We start from the raw sequence: 27,691 nt of genomic DNA, 5'->3' as shown, positions 1-27,691 counted from the left end.
ACAATATAGCTCAGAGTTAGGAGATATTTTATGTGTATCTGAAGCTTAGCCAAATTTCAGGGCCTAATGTAATTTTAAAGGGACTTAATTTGCAGGATTCATCTAAGTTTGCTGAAATCCCATAATAAGGTTTTCACCTGTCAATTTCCAAAGTGTTTTTTTTTTTTACCTTAGCTAATCTCTCTGGGTCTCCAGGATGCCTTGGGATGACCTTCTGCAGTCTCTGAAAGCCATAGTCTATGGTGGGTTCATTTAATGCTGAAAAATAAAAGTCCTCTTTTTGAGTGTGTTTCATGGCCATAAACAAAGCCTCTAATTAAGTCTTCCACCCGCAAGAGAAAGGTGCTGGTATTAGCCGAGAACTGATTCATAACGGATACAATTAGTTAAGGATAAAGGTGACATTGGTTAATTCACATTGATAAGTTTGGAATTCATAGTAGTTTAATGTCTTTGCACTAGAATGATATTTCAAAATGTCAGGATGATTACACTTATTTTATTATTTCTGCCCTAAGTGCACACAACTTACAATTCTCTGCTCACTCTCAAATAATCAGAAATATTACACAATCACCCATATCCCAGTTTTTTATGAAGACAATAAACTACCCTTACATGCTTTGCCTTCTTCCCCTTCTCTTTCCCAAGTATACTTTTATCATCTATTCATTCTCCTAATTATCACTTTTTCTTATTCTCTCAAATATTTACATTCATACATATACAAACCTTCTGTGAGTTGATTCTCATAAAGCCCTGTTCTTATGCATAATACACTTTCAGAATTTGCAATTACCATTTGCTACATGTACATTCATTTGATGTCAGGCTCCACCATATGCTGAAAGCATCATAGAATCAGGATGCATACTGGCTTTGTTTTGCCACTGTGTGCTCATTGTGGAAGACAGTGCCCGGCACGTAGTAGGCACTTAGCGCTTAGCGTCTGCAATTGTAAAATGAGGGAGGGAGGGAGTGAAAGAATGACCTAGCTCAGCATTTCTACTGTGCTAAAGAGTTTCTGGAGTTGAGTCCCTTCTCCTTTCTCTTTCCTCTCTTCCCTGACTTCTTAAAAGTCTGTTGTTTAAATTTTATAGTTTTGTAATTAATGCACGATCAAAGTAAAGAAAAAAGATGCAAAGAATAAAATAATAACCACCTGCACTCCCATTAGGCAGCAGTAAACACAGGAGGGTGTATTTCCTTTTTAATCTTCCTTTTTTGCACATATGTTTTGTGAATATTTGTTGCTGTTATTCTAAGTATCAAAGCAACACCTTTTGTTTAAAAGAATTATAAAAAAAAATTTAAATGTGGAAGGAAAAATACAATAATCCATAACCTCACCATTTCAGAGACGATCTGGGTTAACATTTTTGCTTATATCCTTCCAGATTTAAACACACACACATAGTTAAAATTATTCAGAGACATCTTATTCACACTGTTACATAACCTACTTTTTATCAACTTAACAATATATCAAACTTTTCCCCAGGTTATTAATTATTCTTTTATAACATTATTTAAAATTCCTGCATATTTTTCCATGACATGGTCTATAATTTATTTAAATGACTTCTAATGCTTGGCATTTAACGTGATCTTTAATTTCTCACTATTATAAAAATCAGAGCAATAATTATCTGCTGTGTATAGCTTTAATGATTTCAATTGGAAAATTCCAAGAATCAGAATTACTGGACCAAAAACTGTGATTTATACTTAAGGACTAACACACATCCCATTGAACACTTCTCAGAAGAATGTACAAATTCATCATCCCGCCAGCAATGCATGTGGTCACTTCTATATGATTATTCATCAGTGAGATTGAAGAGCTTTTTCTTACACTTGCTGATCATTTTAATTTTTTCTTTTATGAAATGCTTGTTGATACTTTCTGCACTCTTTTCTATTGGGGATTAGTCATTTTATTTTTTTAAAAACACTTTACATATTAATATTTTTAATGCTCTGTCACCATGTTACAATATCATATCCCAATTTGTCCTTAGGTATTATAGGTAGAAAGACCATCCCAATTCCATAAGTACGCACGCACACACACACACGCACACACACACGCACACACGAAATACATGTGTGTATTTGCATATACATATACAAACATATATAAATTCTTCTCCTTTAGCTCCACCAGTAAAATGTGCTTATCATCTAGGGAATAAGTTTTTTATATTTCATTTTTGGTTTTTTTTTGCTATGTATTTCACTTTTTATCATCTTTCTTGTAAATATGATTACTCCCTCATCATATTTTCTAAGAATTTTACTAGTGTCTAGAAACCCTTTTGGTTTTTATATGTCCATTCAGGCAGCATGTGAGGGGAGTGCGTGGTGGTATATGGCAGAGTCATTGAAAGAATCAGCTTTAGAGTCACATAGATCTTGGGTTTGAATTCTAGCTCCACTATTAATTTCTGTAAGCTTATGTTTTAAAATCCATCTCATGGGTTTGCTGTCAAAATTAAATGAAACCATTGATATAATGCCCTCAACACAGTGCTTGGTGCAGAAGTTCTTAACCAATGGTAGCTATCTGTTATTTTGTAACCAAACCCCCAGCAGATGTCATTATTACTGCTCATTCTTAGGATCATACATTCACAGCATCTACATATTTTGTCTGTATATTAATTCCATTTAGTTCTTTAATCTCATTCTTGTGTTGGCTAAAATGTCCCAAACTGTCTAAAAATGAGGATGATGTTGAATATTCTTGCTTGTTTTTCTCTGAATGGGAATAACGCTAACATTTCACCATCAAATTAGTTCTCATGCTTCAATAAGCGTTTTTACCAGGACTTCTTAGAATTTTAGGAAATTCCAGTCATAAATTTTCTCATTTAACCAACTTATATTTTATAATAGATCTCCCAATATTTCACAATTAAACTTTTAGTCACGGATGTGGTATATAATTTGCTTAGTATATTTCTGAATACAATTTGTTAATATTTTCTTAAATTCCTGGTGTGAGGATTAAATCAATTAAGTTACTGAGAATAGTGCCTAGCACCTATTGAGCACTCAACAAGGATCGGTTACTATTACTGTTGCTGGGAGTTTATGTGTCCATATTAATAATTGGGATTGTGTACATGGTATTGGCCAGCTTCTGGTTGATTATTATTTTATACCAGCTTTGAAAAATAAATTGAGAAGCTTTCTATATTTTATCCTATGCTCTATAACACTTACACAGCATGGATATTATCTCTTGACTAAAAGTTTGAAAGAAGTCTGTGAAATTTCTGTCAAAGTCACCAATAATATTTTAGCCAAATCAAGAGGAACTTTTCCATTCTTTTCTTCTTTTTTTTTTAAGACTTATTTATTTGAGGGAGAGGGGGAAGAGGGGAAGAGCAGAGGGAGAGGGAGAGAGAGAATCCCAAGCAGACTCTCTCCACTGAGAGTGGAGCCTGACTTGGGGCTCAATCCCATGACCCTGAGTTCAGGACCTGAGCCGAAACCAAGAGTCAGTCACTTTTCCGATGGAGTCACCCAGGCACCCCAGAATTTTTCCATGCTTATCATAAGTGCAAGTTATGACACTGGAAATACTCTCCTGCTGGAAATTCTTCCACCCATCACCTTTCCTAAATGTGCACTGCCCTGTTTCACTCCTACCTCCCCAGCCACGCCATCTCAGCCCACTTTGAGGACCACTCTTCCTCCGTCTTGTAGACACTGCTGCTCCTCATGCCCATTGCCAAGCCAGTCTTCTGTTTGGCTCTATATTCTCCCTCATCAACCTCATCAGTGTCCCCTATGATTTCCATGTCATACTGACTATCACAAATCTTTATCTCCAGTCCAGATAGCTTGCCCGAGATTCTGCCTTATCTGTCCAGGTATTGGCTGGAAATTTCCACAGGGATGCCCCATAGACTCCACCCACCTAAGATACCCCAAGCTCACCCAACTTTGAGTGAATAGCCATCATCCATCAGATTGCCAGTCAGAAACCATAGGTTCGTTCCTTATTCCTCAATATCATTTGTAATTTCCTTGAAAACTCATGCATTTCATCGATATTTTAAATGTTCTAGCACAGATGCTACACAGTATATCTAAAATTTCTAATATATTTGTGGTTCTCCCCCTCCAAGCCCTGCTTTGTTGCAACTTTCTGAATAGCCATATTTCTAATTTTGTCTTCCCTTTGTTCCAAAAAGAATACCCTAAAATTTTGAGATGCCTGGGTATTAGTTAATTATTTATTCTAGTTCATTGCATTGGATTCAAAAGGGTGTCCTGAAGAATATCTGTCTTTTGGAATTTAGGTTTTTTTGTGAATTAATACATTGGAGTTTTGTCTGTGTTCCATGAGTAATGCTTTAAATGCATTATTTAATGTATCTTTTTGACCCTATTATTTAACGTATTGTATGTATAATTGCTACTCTAAATTTATCCTTCCACATTCTCCTTGTATTTCTGATAGTTTTTTAATAAATACATTTTTCTCTAGTAATGAGAAAGATATACATCCTATTTTAATTTAAGGCAGCACTTTTAGATTTCTCTAAAAATATTTCTTTCTAATTATTTGAGTCTGGTAAGCCCCTTCACATAAAAGGAATTTTGCCCACCTTTCATTTCTATACCTCACACTTTCCATTTTTACATTTTGGTTGGTTGGTTGTCATCTTCAGCTAATATTATTGTCTTTAGATTTTCTATGATCTGTATCTTTTAGACTAATTTTCACATTTACATTAAGCTTTGCCATTACATTAACAATAATTGAGATACTCTAACTTAACTGCTTTCTCTGCTGACCAGGAGTCCTGTGATACCATAAATTGTCTATTCTTATGTTCATCACTGGTTCAATCCTCCAGCAGTCAGGTTACATTAGTAAGAATAAGAGTTGAATCCTGTCCATGACCCTGAAGTAAGAGAATATCTTTCTGTCTTCCTCATATGTAAATGACAACTTCGCTGGGTACAGCATTGTTAGGTATACTCTTCTCCATTCAAGATCGAGTTTCTGCCTGCACTGCTTGTTCTTACCCTGTGGGGTGGGGACAGAGGAGGCCTCGAGGGGAATGATGAGCCCAGCTTTCACACATCCTCCAACACAACCCTGTCTGTGCACACCAGCACACCAGCACAGAATTTCTGGAATATTGATGACACCAGCCTAGCTTCAAACATGAATACTAGATTTTCCTTATTTTTTCTTTTTTGTTTTCTTTAACATATCCTCTGATATATTCTGGAGCTGAGGGCAGATTAAACACGTGGACTCAAATTACCATTTTACCCAGAAACACATGTAAGAATAGCTGTGTGTATAATTGGAATCATTCTGTAAACTTTTTTTTTCCCACTTAACATCATAATGTCAGCAGTTTCTGAGCCTTTCTCTTTAATGACAGTATTTTTAGTGGCCATAATATTCAATAATGAAAATCGTTATTGCCACTGTTAGAATTTACCAAAGGCTTGCTATATTACAGGCACTATGCTAAGCCTTTTATATACGTTAGCTCATTTAACCCTCGTTACAGTCCCATGATTTGGATTTTATCTCCATTTTCAATACTGTGTCAGGCAGTAAAGGTGGAATTTGTACCCTGGCTTCTCTAACTCCGAGGCCTGTGCTTTAACCTTTTCTGCTGAATTAGAGATGTCGTTCCAAGTCCTATGCAGATATGCCAACAGCTGCCTGGGCCAAAGGCTACCGCTCTGCCCTGAGCTACTGGGCTGGAGCTGGTGAGGAGCAGAGAAGAGTGTTGAAAAGTGGCCGTGCTGCCTTCTCCTTCCACCCACCCCCTGAAGCCGCCCTTCTACTACCCCTCCCCATGCTTCCTCTTGGATCCTCTGGCAGAGGTCTGCAGATCTGGAAAGTGCAGCCCTGCCAGGTTGCCTGACTTCTCAATCACTGAGTGTGGGACAAGGGCCCCATTTGGTATCAATCAGCAAACACAAACAGCTGTCCGGTGCTGCAGGGCGAACAGACCCAGTGACAAAATGCTCTAAATCAATCATTGCCTCGTCTTTTTTCAAATACGCACCATTTTGTTACCTAGGGTACCAATTTTCTTACACGGAGAAAATGGGAATGATCAGATATGTGCGTGCTCACAATGTATTGGCTATAAAGTAAGGGACTACCCCCTGAGGCAGGGAATCTAGCCCCTCCAAGGCCCCCGTTGTCTCCACTACTGTCCTCGTCCTTTCTCCCCATTCACCCAGGCAAGCTCTCGCTCCCTCTTGCTAGAGCTCCAGAGGCCCCCCATGACCACCGCTAATCTCATTCTCCCTTGTCCTTCCTGCCACTTGCAGAAGAATTCTCTAAAGCCAGGCTTTAATCAGCACACGGGGGTGGGATGTAGATGGTGCTTTCTCTTGCACAGAATTGATCCCACATTTGTACCCACTGTTCTTCCCATTAGATAGGAAACCACCGGGACACAAGGGTAATGTCTGGCTTATCTTGCCTGCCCTCCCCTCCTCACTCCCCCCCACAAATCAGAAAGAGCAGACTATCTTGACCACACTGGGTTAGCAACTCATGTTTTAAACTGAGTAAGTAGATTAGGCATACTCATCTATTTCTGATGTTGAGTGTTTTTTGGCAGGCCCCTGCCAGACTTCGTAGCACAAACGGTGGGGTGGGATGGGCTGCGTATCCCAGATGAGAAGACAATGGTAAAAACACGCAGTCATCTATATGGACAGGAAGAAAATCACATGCATGTGCACACACAATCTCATTTAATCAAGTGCACTTTTGAAGTACAAATCATAAAGTCGCAACTGTTCAGTCAACACCAAATCATAAGAAGGAAAGTCGGTCAATTCCTCCAGTTTTCAGCCTTCAAAACATCGAGATGAGACTGGACTACTTCCACTTTGGTTCCAAACTGACTTCCCAACTGGCCAGTTGCTTTTGCATCCGCTAGATTCAGCCTCATGTTGAATCCTAGCTTCACTCCATCCCCCTCTCCCCCCCACCTCCCTGGGTGTTCTCTGACATTTCAGTCCTGGTGTGAGCCAAGCAAACCTCAATTAGCTAATGAGGTGCCCAAGACCAGCACCAACACTGCCTCTAAGGGCCAACCAGATCATTAACCGCCATCATCAGTGTGAATTTACAACCTCTCCTACCACATGGAGTGTGGGGGGTGCTGTGAAGTGCTGCCAAGCCCTCGGCTGACAGGGACACAGAGAAGTGCTAGCAAGGCAAAAACAGAGTAAATTAAAAATATGCTTCGATCTATAGGCTCTATTTATCTATGTCTTTCTTTAGTAACATAACATTAAGGTAAAAGGTCATATCCCCACTGAAATATAATTTATATTTACCTTTTATTAAATAATTATGGCATGGCATGAAGTTAAATATTACAGAAGCTAATCAAGGGGGAATTCAATAGAGAAAACTCAGACATGAGAATTTCGTCTTTGCTATACATAGAATGTCTTAATCCTCCACTGGGAGTCATTCGGGTTTGCTTAAGGAGTTTAATAATACACATTTCAACTGCCACAGAATCTAAATCCCATTTGGATCAGCCTTGGAAAAACTTTCATCAATACCTTGAGATTTCATAATATTTCTCCTGAGAGCCTGGATCTTATGTGTCATTTCTCATTTTGATTGTGGGTATAATATACGAGGTTACTTACATATCTTGGACCCAGCAAATAGATATAAACTTTAAGCAATGTGTAAAGGTTTTATTTTATAAGTAAATAGTATTTAACTAAAAATATCTACTGGGAACCACTCATTAAAAAAAAAAAAAGCTGGCTGGTGTTCAATATTAATTTTCCCAAGGGGTTGGTGAGATGTATAAATTCTACATGATTTTTTTCTTTCCTGAAGAGGAGGCACAGAGACCAGATAATGCTTACCCTAGCTTATGACTCTACTTCTGTTTCCCAAAAATGTAGGGGACACAGGCTAACATGGAAAGGGGACTCTTTATTAGAGTTCTGGTCAACCCTGAACAAAGACAGCATTGACACTGCAGGCAGGCAGGTCATTTATGCCCTGACCAACAGAAGTACTCATCACAAAAATGGCAGCATCAATGGCTGATCAAATTCCTTTGCAGAAATTTGAGAAGAGACAAATAAGATAATGGGGTGAGGAAAGATCTGAGTGATCATCTGGGTTATTGCTCTGGGATGTTGGCCTGGGTTTCAAATTTCCTCACCGGTAAGTCTCCAATTGGAGCCTAGGATTATCATTGAGTGTGTGGATGGCCGTAAAGAGGCTAAGAAAATTCTAGAAGTCTGAGCCTAGCTGCATGTTTGCACATATGTGCATTCATCTGTAGCAAAGAAGCTTCACTTTTATCAGGTATGCATAGAGCCCGTGGTCCCCTGAGGGGTCTAGCCCACAGAGCTAGAGGATCTCTCCAGTCCTAACTTGAAATCTCATCCTTCTCCAATGATAAAGAAAACAATGGAAAAGAATCCTGCCTAAGAAACCTAAAATCTATGTAACGTGAGTGCCAGACAAACACCAGATCAGAGGATGGACTTTGCTATGCAAGCAAAGGAGAAACCATGCATCAGGAATACCTATCCATGTGGTTCTGGTCAAAGACTGTTATTCTATTGGCAGAACAGGAAAGTGTAGAGCAACCTAGCATGGGAAAGAATTCAGATATACCGACTCCAGCTCTTACCTTCATGTTACCTCTGGGACTTCTCCATTCTGCTCTCCCCCCAGGATCCATGTCTTCAAAGAGCCTTGAGCCTCCATATTGATTCCTGTGAGGTCTGTCTTCTTTGTGCTTTGATTTGAGTTCCTCTGTCTCTCCCACCCCTTCCTCCCAATGTCGTTGTCCAATCATCTACCTTCTGCCCTATTGCTCATGGGTCCAACATGCAGAGCCTATGTTCAATTAGCATTTTAATGCTCCCAAGTTAAATTTTTTTGCAGCAACTGATAGTCAATGGATATAATACTGGTCCGGCCTGGGATCTGCTTTACATCCTCCCCTTGACCGACCATTCATCACCTTCAAGGCCCGGTGGACTTTGGTTTATCTCTCTGCAGAGACAAACGGTTGGGCTAAATGGCCTCTAAGATCCTTGTGAGCTCTTGCATTATATGATTCTAAGATGATTACCTATTTGGCTCAGTGAACTTCTTCAAGAAGTGGAGATGGGTGGGGTTTAAGCCATAGGCTGTTGAACTATGTTGTTGTTAACTTTGCTACATTAAAATCTTTCCCTACATCCATTTGTTTCAATGTAGCAAAAGTTCACTGTCATCAATTAAAAAAAAAAGGGGGGAAAGATAATATAGGAACACATTATTAAGAGGTGGCACCTGCCTTTGTGGATATAGGAATAAGAACACGAGGTGAGAACCAGCAGTGCACAAGTGAAAGATTAGACTGAAGCCTTTGATATTTAATTTAAAATGAAATATTAATTTAATATTTAATTATGCTTTGGTTTCAAGAAAAACTGCAGCAGGAAGACAGATTGTTTGAAGAAGGGAGTAATATACATGGTTAAGGAGACAACTGTAAAAATTAAAGATAAATTTCAAGGGTAAATCTAAATGCCACAATGGAGCAGTTATGAATATGCTCATGCTCTCTGTAATGTGTATTTAGAATATTATAGCCGAGAGCACCAGGCCATTAAGGGGGCTGGGAGGTCTCTGGTGAAACAACAGCCCCCTATTCTGGGGCTTCCAACGGAGACATCATTCTTTAGACTCAGCCAGAGGATGGATCCGGATTTCACAAGAGGTGAGGGTAGAAGTGACCTCAGTAAAACTACAGGCTACCAGGAGGGCTGTTGAGTCAACCTGTTTCCAGTGTGAACGGGGAACAATTGTACTCGGGCCAGTTTTTGATGTTTGAATTGGGTATTTTTAACTCAAAATCAGATTCATTTCTTAAATGGGGTGTTTTTTTTTTAATCAGGGTAATGCTATAAGAAAAAAAAAAAGGAAATGCGAAGCGGCTGAGCTATTAACATTTGCAATCCTGCGTGCACATCTGTGCAGGGCAGCTTTATGACAAGAGGACCCCACAGCCCACACTGAGCGTCGGGGAGGAGACTGTTCAGGGTATGATCCGGGGGTTTGTGGAAAAATCTAGGTCTTCCATTTCTCCTCCCAACTGCTGCCTGTTCCTTGCCATTTTCTTATGAACACTTTCACCCAAATAATGAACGGAGGTGTGTAATCAAATGCGTTTGCTTGTGCTAGAATAAAAGATAAGAAGTCTTCTGGGGGAGGAAGTTAGTTGACCTGAATTCTTTGGTTTCTTGGTTTCTCCACTAGTTCTCATTTGCCAACTGCTAAGTTCAACCACACACCTTGACAAGCAGTGCTTCCATGCGCACCTGAGCGCACCTGAGCTCACCTGGGACAAGTCAGTGTCTCCTGCTTCTTTCATCCTCCGTTGAAAACCCACTCTCCCTTCACTCCACCTGCAGAGCCATGTCCTCAGCCTGCCTTGGCCTTCTCTGTCACCTACAAAATCCTGATTTCTAATCTAGACCCAGATACTAAGGGCATGGTGCGGTAGGTCTTTCAAGAAGAATCCACCTCTTACAGAAGGGAAGACAGGCAAAAAAAAGTCCACCATTGATCTAATGGTGATGAGGGCAAAGGCACCCAGAACTCATCCCAGAAACTGTGTGTCCCTCTGCCAAAGGCTGACAGTAGTGAATTGGACTTATATTTTTATATTTCTATACATAATGTACTTGCATACCTATATCATTTCATTTTCCCAGTAAGAGAAATACCTTCCTGATTGTTCACTCAGAAAACCGAGGTGTAGAACACTTAAGTGACTTGCAGGAATGTTGGGGCTCAAATCTAGGCCTGTACTCTTGGTCATTGTCTTCCACCCCGGCACTAAGTTCTCTCTTAATAACAGGATGGAGTTGGTACTCCTTTGCCTTCCACAGCCTCAGTTATTCATGGACAGGAGAATTTCTATGACTTCCAGGGAATTCGAGGCCCTTCATAGGTTGTCAGCCTATCGCATCATGCCGTAATAGAAAAAGCCCACTTTGCAATCTGGAGCACCAGGTAAGGCAGCCTCTGAGCCCCCTCCATGCTCACTGGCCTGGCCTATTTCCTGTGCATTTCCTCGGAGTAACAACCAGAGAGCCAAGGCCATTGGCATTTGCCGGTAAACTACTGGATGAAGCCAAATAGATGGCCTTCGTGTAATTTCTTCTGTGACGCTACACAGGATTGGCAAGTAGCACAGGTCAGTGGTTAAGAGAACAGCTTTGGAAGTAGACTGCTAGGACGGCACCTAACTTGGTGACCTTGGGCAGCAGGATTCTTACCTATAAAGTTGAGATACTAAGAAAACCATCACAGTGAGAAAGGGCAATGATGATATGAGCTCATGAGACAGAGCCTGGCTCTACCTCCTCAAACGATGACAGATAGGAGTACTGAATTAGTATCATCATTTTTCTTCTTATGAGTTCTACCTGATGATAGAACTTACAACTTAAGTTGTAAGTTCTTAACCAACAATCAAATGCATAGACAAGATTCTGCAAAAAGCCACAGGAACAATACTGAAAAGCTGCGCTCATCTACCCACATATGCTCAGTGACCTGCCATGGACCACATGCATCATGAATTTACACTGGTTTCTGTGGGGCAGGGGGTATGTGTGCAGATTTTATCATTATATACAATGGCCATTCTACCCCCAAATGCATACTCCAGACATTCTCTTCCTGCATCTTCAAAACAGCCAAGAAAGACCTCCACAACCAGTAACCATGACCCCACTGGGTTCCTCTACCAGGATTATTTTTCTGCCCTGCTGATTCTCTGTGGAAAAGTCTGTGAGGAAAGTAGAACCTCGCCTCTTTGCACCCAGGCTGGCATACCTACCACCTCCAGGTCTCCAAGCAGACCTTTCCCAAGGAGCTGTACTCTCATGTGGATCTCTCAATGCCGCAGCAGCAAGCTACATTTTAGCAAACCATGGTTGAAGGAAAATAGACCTGCAAAGTCACATGTGTGAAGAAAATGTGTTGTTTTTCAGAGCCCTGATGTTGTTTATGCTGTACTTGGCAGCAACAACCATGGGGACTGATTACTGCATTTTGGCTAATTATACCAGGTAAGTTACATCTAATAGGCTTGGGTTTATTATGGTGGTGTATCCTTGGATACAGGAACCATCAGTGGTTGGACCTGGGGCCTCCTTTCCCACCTCCTGCTTTTTGAGTCTCCTCCTAGAAAGTTCCACCTTAAGAAGAAATATTATTGTGTTCACCATGCAATGACTGAGTCTCATAAGAACTGCCCCACGTGCAGAGTACTTTACCAGCCAGAACGTCTCCACAACAGCCTGATGAGCAGGACTCAGGTTTCTCAAACTCGTTTCTTTGTTTAAAATACAGATTCTCAGACCCTCCCAAAAGAATATGATTCGGTATATCTGGAATGGAGCCAAGCATGATTTTCATACTCAGCCAAACTAGGGAAACACCTATGGGTAATAGTATAATTAGTACCATTGCTTTACTGATGAAGAAAATAAGGCTCAGGGTGGTTAGGTGACCTGTCTAAAGGACAAACAAGTCATTGATGGCCCTGCCGGCCTCTGAAAGCACGTCTTCTGGCTGAGTCTAGTGCATCCTCCTCTTGGATGCCACCCTCCTGCTCTGGCTCACTCTGTCCCTGCTAAAGCTCTTGAGACTTCTCAAGGTTTTCCTCTGGAATCAAGATGATATTTTCCACCTGACCACTGGAGCGGAGTATTTTGTCTAGGCCTATAGTGGTTTCTGATACACTCTCCTGCAGTTGAGCACATTCCGAGGCTTGGAATGTGTGGCTCAGGAGGAGGTTGGCTGGACACCTGCGAACTCTCTGCCTGTCAGCCCCCCCGCCGCCCCCCCCCCCCCCCCCCCCCCGCCAAGAAGGCCAGGATTCTCCAGGCTCACGGAAGGTAGGCCTCGGCTCTAAGGCAGAGTGGCCCCACCTCCAGTCACCTAGGGAAGCCACTGCCTTTCCAGCTATTGGACTAAGATTCCCAATGGGTTGTAAAGTGGCTTTCCACGCTGGCGGCTGCTCCTTGAGTGGCAAGACGAGAGATCACCAGTCCGTTTCCTGTAGTGCCTGGGCCCCTCCATGAATAACATTAGCCACTTGTCTCTACCAACCTGAGTTGCATTTGGCTCAGTAACGTCAGGTGGAAATTTCTAGAGGGAGTGACCAGCCTCCCAAGCCATCCTGGACAGTGTTTGTATTTTTATTTTCTTCTCTGTTTGTAAAATAATGTGCAACTCGTCCCCACCCTCCTCACGCTTAACTTCCTCCCACGTCCTTCTTTCTCCAAAGCAGTCTTCTGGAAGAAGCTTCACTGCTTCCCTGGCTGGAAATACTCTTTCTGTACCTAAAGAATCAAGTTAACCAATGTATGCTGTTTCAGTATTTCAGTATGTGGGACATGAATTTTTTACACCACATTTTCTTTCATTATTAATTAAAAATTACTTAAGTTTTTCAGAAAATAATAAATATAAGTAAGCAAAATTTAAACAAATAATAATAATACCAATACCTAGAAACCACCATTGGTAATGCCTTCTTATGCAGGTTTCTATATCTTATGGTTTTACACAACTATTCTTTTTTCATGTATATATATATGTATATATATATACATACACACACACACACACACACACACACAAATTGGACCATACTGTGCATACAGTTCTTAAGCTTTTTTTAAAACCTATATTGCAGACATCTTTCATGCAACTAAATATCCTTTCACAGCACTACTTTTAATATCTAAAAAGTGTTTCGGTGTAAGGATATTTCACTGTTTATTTAATGAGTCCCCCAAAGGACACTAAGGATGTTTTCAATTTTTCACTACCATAAACAGTGCTCCAATGAACAGCCTTCAGGCAAACTCAGTTATTTCCTAAGTATACATTCCAAAACGTAGAATTGTTGGGTCAAAGCATATACACATTTTAAGGCTCCTAGATCCTTCTACCCTCCTACAGGTGTATGTTAGAAAGTCCCCACTTTCTACTAATTTTGCCAACTTGGGTATTTTCATTTGTTAAAAAAGGAAATCTTTGGGGCACCTGGGTGGCTCAGTCAGTTAAGCGGCTGCCTTAGGCTCAGGTCATGAACCCAGGGTCCTGGGATCAAGCCCCACTTCGGGCTCCCTGCTCAGCGGGGAGCCTGCTTCTCCCTTTCCCTCTGCCTATTGTGCTCTCTCTCTCTCCCTCTGTCAAATAAATAAATAAAAATTAAAAAAAATAGAAAAGAAAGAGGAAAAAGAAAATCTTTGCCAACTTGATAGGGAGAAAATGTTATCCCCTAGTTGCCTTAATTTGCATGCTTTTGATTATTAACGTGATTGGGATTTTTAAAAATGTTTACTGCTAAATTGTATTCCTTCCTAAATTAACTCCTGATATTCCTTGCTAGCTCTTAATTTACATATCTTTCTTTTTCCCTTAATTTGTAAGATATCTAATATTCATCTTTTTATCTACAATGCATAACATAGTTGTTGACAAATAGAGGCATAAAATAAGTTTTTGCTGAGCAAATGAATGAATCTTTATACATAAGATGTCACACATAATGAATATGTACTCAGTTTGTCCTTTCTTCCTTTTGATTTAATGACATCACCTCGACATGCAAAAATTTTCTTTTTATGTAATCATAGATTTATGCTTGATGGCTTCCTTGGGGTCAAGGTTAGCAAGGCTCCAGATTATAATAACAATATTTTGAAATGTGTTCATTTTTAATTAAAAATATTTAATTCAAATGTTTTAGTTCATAATATGAAATTAGCTATCTAACCTTTTTTTTGATACTTAACTAGTTGGTCTAATACCATTTGTTAAACATTCATCTTTTCCACATTGACTGAGATGGCTCCTCACCTATACACGTTTAGGTATTTATACTATTCATGTGTAAAAACCTGTTTATTTTTAAATGTTCTCTTCTGTTGCATAACACTTCTATATGTTCCTCCAAAGCCCCATATTCTTCTAATTACTCAAAATAGGTTTTAAGTCCGGTAGGGCATGGCCCTCTCATTTTTCAAAATGAGGGGTCCTATTTTAGCACCTTTATTTTTCCAGGTGAACTCTTGTAAAATTTCCCCAAACATTTTGTTGGTACTTTGATTGGCATTATGTTAAATTTATGCATTAATTGACATCTTTACAATATTAAATCTTCCCACTGCTCCACCAGCTGGAAGAATTTTGTCCTTCCTCTGAACTCCCTTAGCAATTTATACCTTTTTAAAAAATCACTTTCTACACTATACCCACCCAATTTTTCAAACCTGAAACCTGAGAGGCATCTCCTCCCCTCCCTTCCCCAACCTTTACCCCATCCAATCAATCATCAAGGGCTGCCCATGTGACCTCCTAGATTCCATCCCCTTCTGCCTGTCCCCACTACTGGTGCTCTGGTCCAGGCTGCCATCATTTCTGGCTGAGGCCACCACACTGCCCTCCGACTGACCTCCTTGAATCCACCCTGGCTTCCAAGCCGTTCTCTACAATTCAGCCAGAATGATCTTTTAAAAGGCAAATCTGATCATGGCCCTCCCCAGCTTTAAAATATTCCAATAGCTCCCCATGGCTCTTGGGGTAGAGCCAAAGAAGCAGGTCTCAACCCTCCCTTCCAGCTTGAGGCCAACCGTTCTTTAACTCATTCTTTCTGCCCTGTTCATAGTAGCCATCATATATATCCCATGTCCTTTCTTACCCCGGGGCCTTTGCACATTCCGTCTCTTGTGTTTGGACTGTTCTTAGCCTTCCCCATTATCTTAGTTTAAGAAGGTTCGATTTCCCAAGTGTATATTCCCAGCATCCTATACAACTCCTTTTTAGTACTCATCACATTTGTAACTACTTGTTCAAGTTTCTATGGTAATAACCCTGATAGTAAAAGTTTCCATGGTAGTAACCCTGATAGTAATCATAAGAATATTATTAATAATAAATGCTTTTGAATAGTGAGATATAGTCACTCTCTGTCCCAAGTGCTTCCATGAAAGGGTGCTCTAGACCTGGCTTCTGCCAGTTCGTGACAGCAGGTTGTTAAAATTTCAGAAATTTGTGAGCCAGCTGACGTCATACTGGTAGCTTAAAATCAGCCATAGTCAGAGAATTTGCACCGTGGAAATCAGCAAATACTACCAACCCTACCGCTCCCTCCCCACCACTTTTCCCTGGAGAGCCAAACACCACTATTTGCATGCACGGTATTATTTAGTCTCACAACAGCTCTGTGAGATAAGTATCCCATTTTATAGATGGGGAGACTCAGAAGTTAAGTCACTTACACAAGATTTAAGAACTAGAGACATCCAAAAAGCCAAAACCTAGAGCATAAGTAGTTCATCTTCACATCACTATACCATATAATTTCATACCACTTCCCCATAGAAGGAAGGAGCCTGCTGGTCTGACTCATCTACAGTATTCCCAGCACACAGCACAGTGTTGAGCGTAGTGAGTGTGCTCAATCAATATTTGCTTCATGAATAAGTCGATAAAATTTCAGCACATCAGGAAAACAGAGCTATTTGCTGACAATAAGTATTAAATAAAAGACACTAGGCAGGATGGCCAAAGACCTGAGTCCTTGCTCTGACTCCACCTTGAATTCAATGGGTAATTGTGAAAAAGTTGCTTCTGCCTGGGGCTTAGTTCTCCCATCTGCAAAAGAGGGAGTTTGACCAGTGATCTGCAATGTCTCACCATTTCTATAATTCTTTGAATTTACAAGTAGCATAATATCTACTATTTTCATGGTTATGTGGGCTCCCCTCTCAGCAGACACTTTGTTTCCACAAACTGTGGCTCATGGCCTCCTCTATTCTGTCTGGTAAATTCCCACTTTGCTTTAGAAATGTCACTCTATTGTCACCTCCTCTGGAAAGCCTTCACAGATTCCCTAAAGTCAGCCACTCCCTGCTCAGTGCCCCTTGCATTTATACCTCTTATGGGACTTAACCCAATTATCATAATCTCCAGATAGCTATCTCCCCTTCTAGAACTGTAAGCTGCTAGAGGCATACTAAAAATTACTGATTTTGTGTCTTGAGCATAATTTAGAACTGATGTTTGTTCAATGAATATATCAAGTACACTGATACCTGGGTCCTGCCCTCCGAGATTCAGAGCTACTTTGTCTGGGGCCCAGGTGTTGGTGATTTAAAGTGCAGCCAAGGGTGAGGACCTCTGCTTCAGAGAGAGTTTTCACCTGCATACACACATGGGCATGCGCACAACATCAGGCTCCACACGTCCACAGCCTCACTGAGTATCCTTACTTCAGAAGAGAGCTGAGGACTGGTTGCAACATGATTGCTATTTTTCCTACCTGTCTCCTCACAGGCCAGATGGTCATCCATACACAGTGGGTAGAGAAAACAGAGATGCCAGAGCCCTACATGTGGAAAGCATCCCAAAGTGAGACCCATTCCTAGCCTAACTTCGGGGACAGCCCACACTGCTGCTTTCCCCCTACACCATCAGACACTCCTTCTCAGTCACCTTCATAGGTGACTCCTCTTTTCACCCTGAGCCTTACATGCTGGTGCTCCTGAGGCACCATCTGGAGACTTCTTCCATCCTGTAGCTGCACTCTCTTCTGAGGCCATCTCATCCAGCCCTGTGGCTTTAAATCCTGTCTGGATGCTGACTGCTCCCTTGTTCAACATCCTCAGTGCCTTCCCAGCCAAGCCTCTTACCCTACCTGCTTTTCCTACCTCATCCCCCATTGTTCTCCTCCCTACCAGTGCCACTCCGGCCAGAGGTATTCATGCTCTTCCCTGATGATGCTGGGCTTATTCCCACCTCTCAGTCTATAATCTGTTCTCTGCCTGGGACATTTACCCCCAGTTCACAGACAGCCAGACACTGTTCTAGAGAACACTGGGGAACCAAACAGAAACACAACCCTGAAGAGTTCCAGGCACAGAAGGAAGACAATGGAGAGGAGAGAAGGTCAGAAAGATACGGAGGCTGGGGGCCGATTTCCACACCTGTGATACGGGTCTCCACTCAACGTCCCTTCCTCACAGAGTCCCTCCGTGACCACCCCACCCAAAACCCTGCCTCATTCTCTATCCCTTACTTATTACTGTTGAAATTGTATCATCTATTTTCTGTGTTGTCTGTCTTCCCCTCTAGAAAGTAAGTTTTATTAAGACGAGGGATTTTAACTTGCCCATCTCTATATCCCAGAGCCTAGAGTTGTGCCGGCCCGTGGTACTAGGCATGTCATCAATACTCATTTAAATGAATGAATATACTGTATGCCTTTGGGAGCTAAAGCAGTAAATATTTTACCGTGACTGTAATAGCATCTTCCATAGAAACACACACACACACACTAACCCAACCAACCAAGATGTACCTATCTCGAGAGAGAAAATTCAAAGGTGAAATTTTAGATAAATATACCTAAAAATTACCCTTGGCCATCTACTCCTCAGTGATATGTAACCAGATATTTACACAGAAACAAGAAGGGGAGTCTGGATCCAAATGAGAGAAGACACTATAAAATATTAGAATTTCATAATGTGTGTGATATATTTTCTAAGTTTATATATTTCTTTCTCTATGCCCCTTATTTTCTCCTTCAAAGTACAATGTCCTAGTTGATCTTCCTGCCTTCAGTTGTTCCCCTGACTAACTCAATCTTTTATATCAATAGCATTTGTGTTTCTTCCGAGAACCCCTTTGAGTTACTCTCACTTCCATGGGAACGCTTAATGTCGTCTTACAAATCAAGTCTAAATTCCCATACAAGGCTTTGTGAGTTTTTTTTTTTTTTCATTTTTTAAAATTGTGGTAAAACACACATGACAGAATTTACCACCCAAAGTCATTTCTAAGTGTAGCAACCGATCTCTAGAACTCTCATCTCACAAAACTGAAACTCTGTTCCCATTAAACATCACTCCCATTCTCCCTCCCCCCAACACCTGAGAACCAGCATTTGATGTTCTGTCTCGGAATTTGATCATTCCAGGTACCCTACAGCGCTTTTAAGCTGTTTTATGTTTTCCTTCCTTCCCATTCCTAGCTCATGTGGGCTAAGTTCCGGCCTAAGTTTTACCCGAGTGCACTGCCATAGCTGTAAACCAGCCGTCTCTCCTCCAGACACCTGCTCACCTTACCCACTGGGCCCTAGCACATGAAATTCCCATAGTTGGGACATTCTTCCTTCTTCCCTGCCTGTTCAAATCCTCCCCACCCTTAAAAATAGTCTTTGATTTCCATCTTCTTCTTGAAACCCCTTCCCCCTACACTAGTCCACACTAAACTGTGTCTTCCTGGAATTCATATTCCGTTCACTGGAAACACCAAACATTTTGAATATTCTAATTCCCCAGCTGTTCTGTGCAATATACCGACGCCCCCTCCAAAAATGTCTACATTTCCAAATAGGGACCATGTCTCATATGTCATTGTACCTTAGAAAAAGTAGATAGTCAACCAATTTTAAACAAATGTTTTTAAACAAATATTCAGCAAATTTCAACAAGCATTGAAATCATAGATAATTCCTACTTTCATAAAATTTTAAAACAATTTGAATCACTCTGCAGCACCGTTGGGCAATTTTCACAAATCCTTTTCAAGAAAATTTAGCTATAGCCAACCACTTGGCCTAATTTTTTATCTGATTGCTTAGTTAAAAGTCTGTTCCAGCACGGTTCTAGCCAAGTCAAATTTATAAAGATGGCACTCATGAAATGAGCTCCTGTGATCATCTCCCAGACTGTTCAGAAATCGCTTGCATAAAATAAAATTTAAAATCGAGTCCACACTTCCCCATCCAATGCCTATCACCCCGTCCATTCTTCCCACACTAGCAAAAAGACCTAGGAAAGGTAAAATCACTATAAAGTGGAGACACTGGGAACTAGAACAAAGGTGAACCCGGAGCCCATCTCCCTTGGATCATTTTCTCACCCACCTGTGTAAATGAACCTCCCTGGAGCTCCCTTGCAGAACTGTTTGGACTTATAAGATAATGTCACTTCCACTACTCCGGGGATGTGCCGAGGAGGAGTCTGCACTCTGATGGCATGAGGCGTTATTAGCTGAGGAATGAACAGGCAGAGAAATAAAATACCTGTTATACAAGTTATCACTGAGGCTACAGAGGACCGGAGCATGTCCTGCAACGACCTGCCAGGGCCCCAAACTCTCCAAACACCCTGTCCCTCTATCTCACATGTTTCTCCCTCCTACCCTGGAATTTCCTCACAACTTAACCTGTCTAGATCCTCACCTTCCCACCAGCCCAGCTCAAGATTCCCCCTACCTCCGGGGCCCATCTTTGTATTCACTCCCTCCCTGCTTCCTACACTGCTACTCTCTCATGTAGTGACTTGGCAATTTCCACATCCAACCTAGCACCGTCGCTTGTCTTTTTGTAACGTCTTGTTGGTTTTCTCATTATGAAAGTAGAACATATCCACTTTAGAAAATTAGGAAATTATAAGAAAATATGAAGAAAACTATTAGCCTTGTGTAACCCAGAGACGGCCACTGTTAATCTTTGGTGTGCTTCCAGAACTTTTCTATGGATGGCTGTTATATTATTAGATTTTATATCCATAGACACCATTATCCTGATTTTTTTTTCACTTGACATTATAGTGTAAATACAATCCTTTCTCCTGTGCCATTAGAACTTTTTCAAAACCAAATTTTTAATAGTGGAATTGAACCATTCTATTATTCAATATTTAGGCTCTTTCTAATTTTTCACAATTATAAACAATGTTGCGATAAATATTTATCTTTTTAAGGGATCCATGCCTACAATAAATTGTGGTTTACATGTTTTTTAATTCTTGGTGCCTTGCTCACAGTAGGTAATCAGTAATGTGCATCCATGCTGCTGATGCTCCAGGAATTACATTTCCCCAAATCAAAACTATCTTTGCACCAAAGAAAATCAGGGAAGCAAGTTGCCTTTGCCTACCTCACTCCATACAAGCATGGTCCCAAACACCACTTGGAGGCCATCAAAGAAGTTGTCTCCAATGATGATGACCATGGCTCCTCCTGTGGTCCAGCCTTCGCTTGGGCTAATGGCTTTGATGCAGGGGGTAGCTAAGAAGATAGAAAAGAAAATGTCAGGGCTATCATTTGATGGTTGAAATTTGGAGTTTGGGGGATTGGCTGCTCTCAAAAGCTGTTGGCTATTCCAGGTTCAAGTTGAGCTTTGCTGACTTGCCATCATTCCCTAATTGGTTGTTGGTTTTCACCAGGTCATTAAAGCCTAATGAGTTGACCACTATGTATGAAAACATGGAACACTTAGCTAATTGTGCAAAGGGTGGTTTTAAAACCCTGTTGTTTTTCCCCATATTTTTATAAGTTGATCACACTGGAAATGTGTAAATCCCTTTTCTCTCCCCACCTCCTCTGCCCCAAGATGTTAAGATTTACAAGGCCTGCTAATGTGCTAGAGAGAGAAGGAGAAAGTAAAATCTATCATAGTTGGGTTTTTTTTTTTTTTTCAGCTCTATCAGGAGACAATTTCTAATCACTTTCCTAACTTTGTAGGACGGATCCCCCCCCCCCTTCTTCCATATGTCCAAGGCCTCTGGACTTTACATCCCAACAGGAACCCAATATGGTTTTCAGGCCATAACTAAAGTCAATCCATCACTCCATTTCCAAAGTTGACAGGGTCAAAGGTGGAGGAGAACTTTGGCAGGACTCCAAAAACATGAGCCCCCTTTGAACAGCCAGTCAATCACATCCAATCAGTCAAAAGAAACTGGATGGGTTCCTAGTTCTGAACCCTGGGATTTTCTTCTCCCCTTTCAGTGCCCACTGTGGGAGAATTAACACCACTCCAAATTCTTTACTGATTCAATCATTTTCTTTCAGTTCATTAATTCCTATTTAAATTGATACAAGACACATTTTAAGGGCCAAGCTGGGGTGGGGGCTGGTGGGCAGTATACAGCAAAACATCACACTAAAATAGTAGCTTAGGTTAGCCATTCACCTTATATTACAAAGCATCTTACTATCCCAGTGAGCTGGGGAGTGTGAAAGATGGAATTTACTCAGGTATTTGTCAGTTATCTTCCTTGATATGCTGTAATTTTTTGGACAACTTGAAGTTGAACAGTTACCAGTATTTCTGACGACTTTAATGCACATGGAAACCTACCCAGAGCAGATCATGATTTCTTCTTGTCCAAGCAAACAAAAATCAATTAGTGTCAATTTCATTCTGCACATTGTTTTGTTTTGCCCACAATCTGTTTAAGGGCACATCTGACACTTATTCATACATGTCTGCACTGTAATGTTCCTGTTTAACTAAGATGTCATAGGCTTACGTTTGCCTCAAATGCCCAACTAGCAAAAAGAAAAACACAGGACTAGATGGCAGAGGCGGTGGGGCACGGTGGCCTGAGTGCCGACTGGGAGGCGTGCGGGGTTGCGAGAGAACAGGCAAGAGTCAGTGTTTACAACTTTACTTAAAACCCACATGATCTTGTGTACTTTCTCCACGCCTGCCCAGACATAAATTTAAAATTCAAACCAGGACAATGGCGGGGACCTTGATTTGTCTGCCGTTCTCAGCCCAGACGGCAGGCAACCCTACCTTCTGATGGGTCCAGCCTTCTTGCTCTCCGGCCATGCTTAGAGTTGTTATGAACAAACATGTTGTCAGAAACAGCCAGCACGTGTCCATCCACGTTCACTGTTGTTGACAACACAACCTGCACATTTAAAGCAAAAGGTGGGGGGGGGGGGGTGAGGGGGGAGTTAGTTGTACATAAAGTAGGAAAAGTCGCAGCCTACTGTTTTGCCAGACATCCCTATGGCTAATGAGAGATGGAACAGAATCTTGGGCCAGGGCCATGCCCTCAGCCTCTCAGCAGGTCATCCTCCTGTGATTATGGCAGAGCTTCCTGGAAAAAGAGGCCACCCTTCATTCGCATGTTGTTATGTATTTGTGTTCAAACCACGCCCCAGTGACAGAGTGGGGAAACTGGCCATCTGCCTGCTGGTTCTAAAAACCTTGCTCTCTCCCACAGGACCTGGACAGTCACTCCCAGCTGACCCCAGAGCTATGCTCATGCCAAGGAGCCAACTGTGTGAGCTCAGGAAGGTAAGGCCTCAACACCAGCTGGGAAGTCATCTCTCCCAGCTCAGGAATGGGTTCTCACACTTCTAACGTCTGCTCAAGGAATGCTGGGCACAAAAATGCTGCCTGAGGGGCTGTTTGTGGGGTGTCCCCACCCGCTAGAGAGCCGTGGCAGACATGATCTGATTTCTGGCGAGGAGATGAAGTTGCTGGAATTCAGTGTTGAAAATGTAGGACATTTAGTATCTAGGCAGAGGAAAGGGAAGAGATGGGTGTGGAACAGTGGAAGATCATGGATTGGGGGTCAAAGAGAACGAAGACCCCCACACCTGCTGTTCCGCAACCTGGTAACCTGGGACAAATTACCTCACCTTTTCTAATCTCCATTTTGCTCATCTGTAAAACACAAACAACAATGCCTATCTCAAGGGCTCAATAAACAAAGTAAGGATGAAATGAGGTATTACATGTAAAGCTCTAGGTGGAGGGCCTGGCGCATGCGACAGGGGGATGAGTTCCACCCTAACTGCCTCACCTCTGCCTTGTTTGGCCTGTCACTAGGATGGGTGACATTACTCACTGAGCCCCTCCCGTAGTGTAAGCTCTAAGGGAAACTCTAGAAAGGCAGACACACGGGCTGGCTACCAAAAGTTACAAAGTTGGGCTCCTGCCCTCAAAGAGCTCTCTTAAGGGCTGGAGAAACATGGTTGACACATAAAAGAAAGAGCACACAAAATGAAATCAAGTTGAGTTCGATGTGTGTGCTGTAGTTCCAAGAGGCAGATGTCAGTGAAGGCCAGAGCAGTTGGGAAAGCGTAGCAGAGGTAGGTGGACTTGAGTGCACCTACCACCTACCTGACCTAGGAGGATGGGCCATCCTAGACGTGAGTCTATTTGTCAGTTATGTATGCAATTTTTTTTGAGAAAATAACTTGTTATACACATATTCGTGCATATATGTAGACCTCTGGAGGAAAGGCATTGATAGGTACGTAATGAGGAGCTGTATTTAAAAATGACTCTTCTATCTACTCCCAAATTAAAATTGCTGATATTCTTTTTTTCTTTAAATTTTTTATTGTTATGTTAATCATCATACATTACATCATTAGTTTTTGATGTAGTGTTCCATGATTCATTGTTTGCATATAACACCCAGTGCTCCATGCAGAACGTGCCCTCTTTAATACCCATCACCAGGCTAACCCATCCCCCCACTCCCCCTCCCCTCTAGAACCCTCAGTTTTTCAGAGTCCATCATCTCTCATGGTTCGTCTCCCCGATTTACCCTCCGATTTACCCCCCTTCATTCTTCCCCTCCTGCTATCTTCTTTTTTTTTTTCCTTAACATATATTGCATTATTTGTTTCAGAGGTACAGATCTGTGATCTCACTGATATGAGGAATTCTTAATCTCAGGAAACAAACTGAGGGTTGCTGGAATGGTGGGGGGTGGGGGGGATGGGGTGGCTGGGTGATAGACATTGGGGAGGGTATGTGCTATGGTGAACGCTGTGAATTGTGTAAGACTGTTGAATTTGCTGATATTCTACTTACATTTTTTCTGCCACCCTTCCTTCCTTATTAAATGAAGGGAGCAGGGGACCTTGGCCCTGCCTTATCTCTAATGTGAAGTAAGATTCACTAGATGGCATTTAAAATTTTCTACTATGAATAATTTCAAGCAAACAAAGTGAACAAGATAGTATGATAAATCCTTCCTTTTTTTTAGGTGAAGTTTATATCCATTGAAATGCACAAATCTTAGCTGCACAGTTTTGACAGATACATCCAGGTAACACAGACCATATCGGGGTATAGAACATTTCCATCTCCCCAGAAAATTACCTTGTATCTTTCTCGGTCAATCCTCCCCTCCTACCTAACCCCCACCCCAAGGAAACCCTTCTGAATTTTTTTTTACCTTCAATGTAGGTTTAGATGGTAGCTTTTAATTTTTCTTAAATACATATATTTTAATATAATAGGGGTTCAGGATAACCCCTAAAAGCATGAGTCCCCAAAATATTTCACCTAACCTGGTCCCATGGGCATGACAGTACCACACAGGAATTTTCCATGGACATTAGTGGGTTTCAATCATTCATCCCAAAAACATTCACTGAGCTCCTGCTACATGTTGGGTATTAAATCAGGCCCTGGAGATTCAAAGACAACAGAATGGGTTCCTAGTCAGCTATGTGTCTCCCCCACACTTCAGTTCCTCACTTGTGAATACACTACAGGTACAGTGTCCCCGCCTCTCTGTGACATCAAAAGGAACTTAAAGGAACCTCAGTTGTCGTTCAGAAAATGATTGTCAATAGCTCATAATTCAAGGATGCAGCCTGTCTAGCTCCGGATCCATTTTCAATTGCCCCATGTCAACATGTTAGGAGTCTGGGGAAAATCCTTCCAGAAATTTCCTATTGTATGGTGGCCACCGTAAGATGTAGACATCCATTGCTCTCCACAAGTGCATGGAGGCACAAGTCCTTATCAGGGTAAGCACAAGATGGCATCATAGTCAAAGGAAGAGAGAAGCCAAGGCTCCTGGCATGGGGTTAAGATGATCATGAAGGGGGCGCCTGGGTGGCTCAGTCATTAAGCGTCTGCCTTCAACTCAGGTCATGATCCCAGGGTTCTGGGATCGAGCCCCACATCAGGGCTCCCTGCTCGGCGGGAAGCCTGCTTCTCCCTCTCCCACTCCCCCTGCTTGTGTTCCCTCTCTCACTGTGTCTCTCTCTGTCAAATAAATAACTAAAATCTTAAAAAAAAAAAAAAAAAAAAAAGATGAGCATGAAGGTTGAAAGCATTCACCTCTGCATATGCTTACCCCCTGAAAATAATAGGAGAAAGTGGAGAAAAAAGAGGAATCAGGCCACTTTTATAAATTGTGTGTGTGAATGGATTGACATAGCTGCCATCTCTGGAAAACTTAAAACAAGAGGGCGCTTCAGGCTTTAATTGCTAATGAGCTGTGCTAGGCACAGTGAGGGGAGCTCCAGCCCGTCTGAGGATTATGTGGATATAGAGAGCATTCTCTCTGAGACCACTTTAATTCATTCCACAAGCTTCTTGTCATACTGTACTTTAGTGCTCCTCATGCATTCCTGCCACAAAATATGAGGCTTTCTCGAGCCAGCTGATTTCATCATTGTCCATTTGGGTGGAGTGAGATTCAGTTCCAAAGTGAACATTTCCCGAATGACATACCCTGATGGTTCAGATGCACTTCATTATTTTCTATTAACAATGGAAATAAATTTTAATCTCTTGCTGGCTAGCTCTGGCCTCTCATGACAGCAAGGGAATTAACCTGAATTATTTCAGTGTCTGCAAAATTTATTACAAGATTTTAAATTATGTCCAAATGTATGTGCGTGTGTGTATATATATATAGATACAAGGCAAGTTCCCATTTTTAATATTCCAAATATCTTAGACTGTGGGTTATCTAGAAGAGTCTGTCAATTAAAGTGAATTGGCAAAATGTAGAGTATTTAATCCTCTAGCTCCACCATGCAAAACTGGACATGTTTGCTGGTTGTTCTTATATATGCACGCGCACGCGCGCGCGCGCGCACACACACACACACACACACACACACACACACAAATATTGACCTTTACATACATCCACCCTCCTTCTGGAAGTAAGTGAACCACATTATGGAGGTGAAGATACATTTGGTACATTCAAAGCTTTGAATTTAACTTCCTTCCCTGTTTTCTGATGAACGATGACAACACTGATATTATTCTATTCAGACAAGTTAAAGTTTCTGAATGTTTGGGGACTAAAGGAAGTGGAATGTGCATTCCAGCATCGTCTCACTCCCAGGCCTTCCCTTTCCACAAGCCAACTTCTTTCCCCTAGTGAGTATTTCCTGGGTCACGAAGGCTGACCTTTTCCATCTGGAATCAATCAGTCAACCCCTGACAACTTCCTGAAACACCTCACTCCATTTCCTGTTCTCCCCCCTTCTCTCTTTTCCCCTGGTTTGCTTCACTCTTCAAAACTGCAGGCCACAGCAGCTTAATGTTAGAGGGTCAGACACAGTTAGACTCCAAAACACTACACAAGGACACCTTTGACCTTCAAAAATCTTTACATCTTAGCTAAACAAATCAAGGTCAACATTTCTTACCATTACCTTGTTAACTATTTGTATGCATCTTTGCCAACGATCTTCTGATCATATAACCATCAATACCACTTGTTCTCCTGAGCTCATAAACTGATCTGTTTTCAAAGTAGCAAATTTAGTCTTGATAAAGGGTGTCATTTTGGAGGTAGCCGAAACTAGAAGTCACGGGCCTTATAACAAACATATGGAGAATATTGCCGACAAAGGAACTTCTACGTCTCATCAGCGTCTCCTATCACCTAAACCTGATACCTGGTCTTTCCTAAAGCTGTCAGGCTCTCTTGGCACTGCCATTCTGCTGGCACGGCCCGAAAGAATGCCAATTAGGAATACAGATGTCCATAATTTGTGTGGGACGGACCCCCAGTTTTTGCTGCTGACACTGTG

General features: G+C 41.6%; 1 protein-coding gene across 2 annotated transcripts in view; it reads right to left on the bottom strand.

Annotated features, from left to right (window-relative positions):
- The window catches only part of EBF2 (EBF transcription factor 2), a 187,155-nt gene that overhangs the window by 18,620 nt on the left and 140,844 nt on the right, over positions 1-27,691 (bottom strand). For both annotated transcript variants that reach the window (XM_027600719.2, XM_027600720.2), the window contains exons 8-11: positions 22,668-22,785; positions 21,021-21,151; positions 20,004-20,130; positions 170-258 (exon numbers count right to left, since the gene is read on the bottom strand). In XM_027600719.2, coding sequence (XP_027456520.1) covers positions 170-258; positions 20,004-20,130; positions 21,021-21,151; positions 22,668-22,785 — 465 coding nt within the window. The remainder of the gene's footprint in view (positions 1-169; positions 259-20,003; positions 20,131-21,020; positions 21,152-22,667; positions 22,786-27,691) is intronic.

Source organism: Zalophus californianus, chromosome 2 (genome assembly GCF_009762305.2).
Source record: "Zalophus californianus isolate mZalCal1 chromosome 2, mZalCal1.pri.v2, whole genome shotgun sequence".
In the NCBI taxonomy this organism is placed as follows: Eukaryota; Metazoa; Chordata; class Mammalia; order Carnivora; family Otariidae; genus Zalophus; species Zalophus californianus.
The sequence above is the reverse complement of the archived record's forward strand: the minus strand, read 5'-3'. Positions and strand labels throughout refer to the sequence as shown.